The 8,784-nt window shown below is 46.4% G+C and overlaps 1 protein-coding gene across 1 annotated transcript in view; it reads left to right on the plus strand.

Moving 5' to 3' along the window:
- Positions 1-4,247, plus strand: part of LOC149868901 (enoyl-CoA delta isomerase 2-like) — a 151,439-nt gene extending 147,192 nt beyond the window's left edge. The window contains exon 8 of the mRNA XM_090037679.1: positions 4,092-4,247. Coding sequence (XP_089893805.1) covers positions 4,092-4,247 — 156 coding nt within the window. The remainder of the gene's footprint in view (positions 1-4,091) is intronic.
- The last annotated feature ends 4,537 nt before the right edge of the window (positions 4,248-8,784 follow it).

Consider the following 8,784-nt stretch of genomic DNA (forward strand, 5'->3'; position numbering starts at 1 on the left):
ATGGCATGGGAGAAATGCCCACCAAATGCTGCTAAAGTCCCACATCCATGGGATCGATCCAGTGGCTTTGGGGGCTGAACCTGATCCATGGGCTGTAGGTTGCTGACCCCTGTATTAAACAGCTTGCATAACAATATTATATGCCCAGGTGAGGGAAATTAAATAGAAACTGACCTCAACATTTTCAAACAAGATTTTCAAAAACCAATAAAAGACTTAGCAATGGAAGCTTCATTGGCCACATCTAGATGAGCATGGATGTTTGGTTCCCTGGGGACAAGTAGCAGTGGCACACCTTGTGCTGACACCTTGTGCTGGTGCTACTTGTTCCCAGGAAACACCTGTGCCGCACACACTCTGGAGTGTGGCAGGTTACCCTGGGTGGGGTAGGGGAGGCTGGGGCCAGCAGCTGTGTTGGCCCCAGCAGCCTTACCTGGGAGCCTGGGGGCCAGGGAAGCTGCAGCTGTGGTGCTTCCTGCAGCAGGGACTCTGGTTGGCAGCTGGAGTGTGGCTCCAGACAGCCAGGCTGTGGTTTTGGGTGGTGTGCACTGCCGCCATCCACCACTCTTCTTTTTCCTGCATGGGTTTTTTTGACCCTGGGATTTCCCAAGGTCAACCCTCCCCTCCCTGCCCCCACAACACTGCAAGGTAGCAGTGCAGAAAATGCCTGAATGTACAGTGTGTGGCACTGTAGATGGGCCTGCTGTACCACATACTACACAGCCACGCTCCTCTGGATGTGGCCACTGAGTTTCAATAACCAGAAACTGTAAAATACCATATTTACTCAAACAGAAGACAATCCTGATTATATGATGACCCCCTCCCCCACAGTAATTAGATTCTATATATGGAAAATTTATAAAATTTGTTATAACTCTCCAGGTATAGAATCTTAAATTTGTCCCCCCTCCCACTTGACACAAGAATTTTGTTCTATATGAACATTTTCCTGTCTCTAATGTCTCATGTAATATTATCAACCTTTACAAAGACCAAATATGAGGGGTCAGATTGGTCTCTATTTCCTCCCAGTTTTTTTCCCTTGGCAACCCCTTCCCTCTCTTCTTACTGTCAGCCCCTGCACTCAAGGAGAGCAGGGAAATGAGAAGCAAATTTGAGAACAATAACCTTGAAACTAAACTTGGATGTAGCAATTTGCTTATAGTACCCATACATTTAGTTTTTCCAGAATTGATGCATATTATCTTTTCTTGAGATACAAAACTGCTACAAGTTTTAGTATAGGTACTCCAGAAACACATTTTTGAGCAACACTTGGGTACCTACTTATATGTAGTACAAACTATGCATAACATTAGTCCAAAGGCAAAGGTTTATGCTTTACCACACAGTTCATACCAGAGTCAATAGAGTTTCAAGCCATAGTGACCCCATTGCCCAGCATGGCTCAGTATGTGTATGTATACCAGATACCACCCCCACAAAGGAGCCATGTGCTAATTAGTCCCCACTCATGACTGCACCCAAGTCATGAGTCCTGGGCTGATCCAAAAATGGATATGTAGATGTAGATGAGGTACAGGGCAACCTGGTCTGGCTTCACCTCATGAAGGGCAGGGCCACACTACTCATATGGGACAGGTTGAGAGAGGGAGGCTCAACAGACATATTTTGGGTGAACTGTTTGGGGGCCCATTTTTGATGTTTACCAGACATTTAAGGTTGGTGAAGAACCAGGAATCATTGGTAGGGATCTACCTAAATCACAGCAGAAGAGCACTGTGCAGCAGCTTCTTTAATCTTGGCTTTTTTGCTGTGTGTCCTCCCCCCACCACTGATTGGTGAAGGAGCTCTAGTGGCCCCACCACTCACTCTTGATCGGCCAGGAGGCAAAAACTGTGGTTTTAAATATGCCTATGGTTACCATATGTCAGGGTTTTCCTGGACATGACCTCTTTCTGGGTCCTCCAACTTCCATCTGGGCAGGTTTTTTTTAAATATACTGCCTGGGATTTTGCTGTTCTAGCCCTTTTTCAATATCAATCCTGGCAGAACTGCCTTTTCTGGCTTGTCCTAGTGGCATGCATGTTTACCAGGGGTCTGCGTTTCCCATTTGCTGCAGAAAAACGTGGATTTTCCTCTTTAGAGGAGGAAAGCACAAGTTTCCTCTTGCAAGCTGGCAGCCTTCCAGCCTGCAGAGTGGGGTGATTGGAGGTAAGGGGCACCACACATCTGTGCACACAGATGCATGTGGCTGGAATATAGCCAGGCAGGGTGATAGGAGCAGCCCCAGCAGCTGCATGAAGGTATGTCTATGGGGAGTGGGATTGGAGGGCCAGGGCTTGGGGACCGTCCGGTGGTTCTATGTGCATGTGTGTGTCAGGGGGCCTGAGAAAGGTGTCCAGACACTGGCACTGGGCAGGGGGGTGGCAGGAGAGGCATGTGCCCCTCCAGTGGGGGAAGGGGGGCTGTGGGGCCCTTCAGGAGCAGCAGGAAGCTGTGTGACTGGGCTGGCAGCATAGGGGCTAGTGCCTGTGCTTGCAGGGGTGGGTGATGTTGCCTGTCAGGGGGGCCTTGCCAGGCTCCATGGCATGGTGCAGGAGCCCATTAAGGGTAGGGGGTGCAACAGGCCTCCCTACCTCCTCCCTCTAGCCTGTGCCTGGGCCAGACTTGCTTCACTGCCACCCACACAAGTTGGAGCCACTGCAGCTGCCATGCTCCAGCCTGGTCAGGCTGAGAGCAACTGGGGGTCCCACTCCAGCAGGATTGGGGGAGCAGGGGGCTGCAGGTCAGGAGTGAGGGGCACTGGCAGCACAAGGGAGCTGCCAGTTGGGAGTAAGGGGCACCAGCATGGGACTGTGGCTTTATTTTTGTTTTACATTTATTTTCTGAGGCAATAATGCTAGTTATTTACTGTAAGTTAGACACTGTCCCCCCCTGCAATTATACACTATCCCTCCTGCCCACCTTCTCCCCCAACAGGTATCCTTTTTTTGGAATTGGAAATATACTGTTGTTTTCGTCTCCCACCATCAATTGGCCAAGGGGCCCCAGTGGCCCCTCTGCTTGCTGCTGATCAGCCAGGAGACAAAAATTGTGGCATATTTAAAATCTGTGGGTTTTGCCTTCCATCTGAGCAATGGGAGTGAGTGGTGGGGCCACCAGGGCCTGTCTACTGGTCAGCTGGAGGAAAGGAGAGCGAAAAGAACAAGAAGCTGCTGTGCAGTGCATTTCTGCCATGATTTAGGTAGATCCCTAATCACTGGAAGTGAGAAAGAAAAGGCATAGCTCAGGTGTAGGTGTAAAGAGGTCAAAATATATGCAATGTAGTGGTTCACCATGATCTGAAAGAGTCGGTCATGAGGGGAATGATGTTTAATAGGAACCATCAGAAGTCTCATTCAGATGGGCTGCATCTGAACCTCGTGGTAGGTTCCTAGCAGCATGTTTGCCCAGTGTAGGCTATGTGTTTTATAGTCATGCTTAGTGGCAGCTGCATTTAGTCAACTTCATAGGTGGCTTCCATTGCTAAGCACATACTACTTTTGGCAGCAGTTTAACGGTAGACAAAATATTTTGTGAGATTTCCTTATAGGCAATTACAATGAGAGCTTTCTGCCCCCGCACCCCCATGCTAATTGTGGGGGGAAACCTCATTTTATATTCAAGTAAATATGGCATAATTTCATTAGTTACTTAGATTCTGATTTGGTCTAAGATGTTTTATGAAATAAGGTACATGAGAGCCACACGAAGTAGTGAGCTATAGCAGAGATACGATCAGATGTTAAGCAAGACACAGCAGGTTAAGCTATCGTGCACATCTTACCAAAAAAATATATAAATCTAGTAGTTTCAAACAGATTCAAAGTATTAGATCCAAAGCACATGAAGAAATTTTTTTAAAATGACAGGAATATATTATTTCCACCTTTGTTTTCTTTAGAAAGTGCCCTGGATTGAGGCAACTTGTAACATCCCATAAACCAAATATGATAGAGAACACTGAAGGGTACTTATGCTTTGTTTTAAGCCAGACTTGTTGGCCTAGGGGTTACATAGGAGACTATGGAATCTTACAATGGTATATTCATGCTATCAAATTACATTACTCTTCTGTTTTCCAGTCCCTGGCACTGTCAAAGCAGTTGATCCGAAGTGTGGAAAAGGAAAAGCTCTATGCAGTTAATTCCCAAGAGTGTGAGCAGATTGTGAAGAAATACTTTTCAAAGGAATCCATGAATGCAATTAGGAGCTTCTTCCAAAAAAAGTCAAAAATGTAGCCACATAATCAAGAATGGAAGTGAAACACCTATTTCTCTGATGGATTTCTTATTGCAATTTTGTATTTGTTCCTTTCTTATATATAATTTTTCTGGATTTAATTTAGGATGGGTATAAACAACTGTGCAGCTGACACGGGTTGACTGACTCTTTACATAGCTGGGCTGGCTTCTGTATGGATTGATATGTTTTTTCTTCTGGCATTGGCATGCTTTACGTGTCATCCCATATGTCAAGAAAAAACAGCACCCTCTTTCAGGTCATGTTCTGTTACACAACATCCATTTTACTTTGTTTAGTTTTAGAAAGCAACTGTCCAGCAGACCCAATTAGTAACACTAACCTTTGAACCCTTTGCTATACTTTGGACTTGGCCTCACCAGTCAGCCTGACATACAAGGGCAAAGCTGGGTCCCAGGGTACTTCATAAGCTGTTGTCTAGTAGACAAGAAGAGTTTCTTCAGTCTGTCTCCTATTCCTGTAATCAAGGAGAGGATCCAACTCCAAATAGCCCTTTACCAAGAAAGTTAATATAAAAGGGCTGTGTAAAGCTTCAGGTGGTGAAAGCCAAATTGAATCAGGGGACCAATTTAAAGGTCCAAATTGATTCAAAGCTCTCCAAAGACCGGAGGCTACTTACAGAGCCTGACTCACTGCTGCCTCTGGGTGGCCCCAGGAAGCAGAGGTCCTTGTCTGCCATCTCCCATCTCTGGCCCCACATGGGTGCCACTGTTTCCAGGCTGGCTGCAGTGCAGCTTCCTGCCCCCTCCCTCTCCTCATGGTGATGGGAAAGCAAACCATTGCAGCAGCTGGAGGTGAAACACTTGTCACCCACCACCTGCTCAGGGTAGCCTGCTGCAGGCTAGGAGCATGGGCAGCAGCAGGGGGAAGCAATGAACCACTGAAGCCCAGTCCAGTCTGGCCCTGCATCCCAGGGTCATAGCCAGTGACTGGCCCAAGATAGCCCACCCCTCCCTTTTGCACCAGCAGTGGCAGAGCAAACCATCATGGCAGATGGAGACGAAGCACCTGTTACTTGCCGTCTGCTGGGTGCTCGGGGTGGGCTGCTGTGGGCTAGTTGCTGCCTATGCTCCTGAGGAGTGGGGCCAGGCCGAACTGGGCTATGGCAGTCCATTGCCGAGCCATGCCTCTGCCCATGCTGTTGGCCTGCAGCAGCCTGCCCCAAGTTCCTGGTGCTGCCACAAGCAGACTGTGGGTAACAGGTGCTTCACTTCTGCCTGCCACAGTGGCTTGCTCTGCCACGGCCATCAATGGATGGAGGGGGCAGGGAGCCATGCTGCAGCTGCAGCCCATCTGCAAACTGCAGCCCCCATGTGGGACGGGAGGTGGCAGACACTGACCCCTGCCCCTTGGGGCTGCCCCAGCCTGAGCCGCATTGCCGCAGCAGGAGGCAGCAGTGAGTCAGGCTCCATAACTAGCCCCGGCTCCACCCTCTGCTTGCAGCCAGGTCACATCCCCGGTCCCTATTCCCTCCCCACGGCTGGCTGGCCTCTCCTCTGAGGGACTCGGCTCAAGGCCCCGTTTCAGTGCCCCTATCGCCGCTGCCTGGAATCGGGGGATTAAACCCCCCTTTCTCTTCAGGCTACAAGTGTTTGGCCATCGTAGCCCCGGGTGTACAAGTGGAGCCCATTGTTGCCTGTGCTGTTTCCCCCACCTGCAATGAAGGGAATAAACCCTCGCTTCTCCTCAGGCTACTGGGGTCTGGCTCTCCCCCTGCTCCTGGACAAGCAAGGGTTGTGGGGGGATGGGGATGCCTGAAAAGGGCTGCTTCTCAGTCTGCCTGGCAGACCTAGTAGCACTCCATTGCAGGGTTTCATACTGCCACCCCTTTCTCAGTCAGCTGGAGCATTGATAGTGCTCTGGCCAGGGAGGAGAGGGGCGGGGCCAACTGCTTGGCTGGAATAGAAAGCCCAGCCCACCCAAGGCTGCAGAGCATGCTGGGGGAGTCTGGTTTAACTTGAACCAGGAAGGGGTCTGAGATATAAGTTCTGTAAACTGGCTTGACCTTAATCAGTTAAGTCTGACAGTACATTCAACCAGGTTTATCTCAAAATGGTTTTGGCCACTTTCGGAACTGGTTTCTGTGCAATGAACTTCTGTTCTGTTACAGGCTTAAACCAGTTTCTGATCACTTAAACTGGTTTGTGTGTAACTTATTCTCCCAGGGTAGAGACAGAACTTGTGCATTAAAGAACAGCATTTTACACAGGAACAAAGTAAGCTTATTTGGGGGAGTTAATAGTATTGAGCACACTGAGGTGAGTGGACTGAGAGGAGAAAAAGGGAATTATTAAAAGAAAAAAGCAGCAAAGGAAAGTAGGAGAAGAGGAAGCATTTGAAAAGCTTGGAGAGAGAAAGGAAACCGTTCAGAGAAGCAGGGGGGCAGTATTCTTAATTGTAGGTACACACAGCTAAAAAAAATTGATACATCAACAATTAAAAAAAAAAAATTCAGGCTTCTTTTTTTTGGCGGGGGGAGGGAGGTGCGGAAATCCCTATGAGGGGGTAAGAATTGTAGATTTAGCTGTGGTCATGCCAGTGATTAATATATGCCCCTACATAAACCATTTAACAACATCATTTTGAAAAAAAAAATGGAAGTATTACAGACATGGAAGCCACCAGTTAATGTTACTTACCCAGATAAATGAACCCATTATTTTGTAATCTGGGCACTCAAGAAATTTAAGTATAACGTCATAACATCCACAAAAGATGGATATTTTACACACTTAATGGGAACCAAGAACACATTGGGCCAAGTGTTTAAAAGGTATTTATGCAAGAGATTTATTTAACATGGTATCTTTTATTGGACCAACTGTCTAGCTGAGATAGAGTTAGACAAGCTTTTGTATGCAAGACATAAGAAGAGACAACTTGTGGGATTTTCAAAAGTGCCTGTATCTTTATGCATTTACAATTCCTTTAAAGACCCAGCCACAAGTGTTTTCCCATAGATGCTTGCGGTGGAGCTATGGAACGCAAGTTTTCCTAATCCCAGTATCCTGTTGTAATCATTAGACCAGCGATTCTCAACCAGGGTTATGGGACACCAAGGGATGCCACCAGGTCTGAAGAGATAAACAAGTGAAGGTTCAGGTCTGGCCTGGGTGTTCCCCTGCCCCTCACTGTCCAACCCCTCTGCAAGGAGATAAATACTATAATAAAGTTTGTTTCTGAAATGGGATGCCACTCAGTTTACAAAAGACAGAGGGATGCCTTTAGTCTAAAAAAGATTGAGAACTACTGTATTAGATCATTCTCCATCTTCCAGCCCCAACAATGAACACTGCCATAGATGATACTTAAGGACTTTTAAAAATAGTGCTAGTAGCAATTAACTTCAGTGTTAAAGGAATAATAAGGCAGAAACAAGAGCAAGTCACTACAAAGGAAAGCATCAACAACCTTAGAAGGAAAAAGGAGAGCTTTGTATTTTCACAGTAATCTCTAGAACCAAGAGTCCTGAAAATACAGAACATAGCAGAGAGTTAGTCTGATACTTCAGATAGCTGAATAGAAAGTTTACAATATAGAACAATAATATAAGTCATAGAAAAAAAAGTATTGTAAAATAAGATTTGGTGGCACTAAATCTATACCAAAGCCTCAATTCTGTATATCTTCACTATTTCACAGCTGAACAGTCCCACTGAGATCAGTGAAAATAGAAAGAGCTCTACACTTCCCAGAAAAGCTCAGTAGCTCGATGATTTAAGGAATTAGCAATTTCATAGCTCGTGTGCTATTCAGATGCATTTAAAGAATTTAGTGTCTCAGTGGGTGAGCCTTAGTTAAACACAGGGTACTTTTCATGAAGGTAAAAATCTGTATTAAGGAGGAAGGCAAACAGCAGTTATCCTGTCTTGACCTTTTAGAGAGCAAGACAGACCGTCTACTACATCCTGACAAATTATTGCCATTTGGCTTCCAGCCAGCCCAGCTGTAACTCATTTAAGTTGTCACAGGTGTAGCCAATACTGCTTCAATTGCTGTTGATGGGTATGGGCAATTACACTGTAGAAACCAACTCCTCATTACAAGGAGAGGCTGGAAGAAAGCAGATTGATGCTGGTCATACTGCCCAAAACAAAATCATTACTCCCTTCAGGATCTAAAGCTATTAAGGGCCTACTTCTCCATTAGATTTGATTTACACTGATGCAATCTCATTGAAATCAATAGGAAAAGGAGAGTTTGCATATGACTTAAGCCTTAAGGAATCTATGAGCCAGAACTAAAAGGAAAGAAAGAATGAAGTTTGTCCAAGTCGAAACATTGTAATCAAGCAACACCCTCCATAGCCCAGAAGTTTCCTAACCCTGGAACTGCCTAAACTCTTGCATCGGCCCACTCAACCTGAGCAAAAAAAAAAAAAATTACCTATGCCACTTAAGTTCTGCTCCTAACCCCTGCAGATAGCTAAGATCAGATGGAAGCAGTTGGGTAGGTGGCAGCCAGAGGCTTTCCTGGAGTCAGGATCCCTTGAGGGCAAATTATCCTGCCTGATGC

The sequence above is a fragment of the Crocodylus siamensis genome, chromosome 3, assembly GCF_052110815.1.
Source record: "Crocodylus siamensis isolate JL-2025a chromosome 3, ASM5211081v1, whole genome shotgun sequence".
Taxonomy (NCBI): domain Eukaryota; kingdom Metazoa; phylum Chordata; order Crocodylia; family Crocodylidae; genus Crocodylus; species Crocodylus siamensis.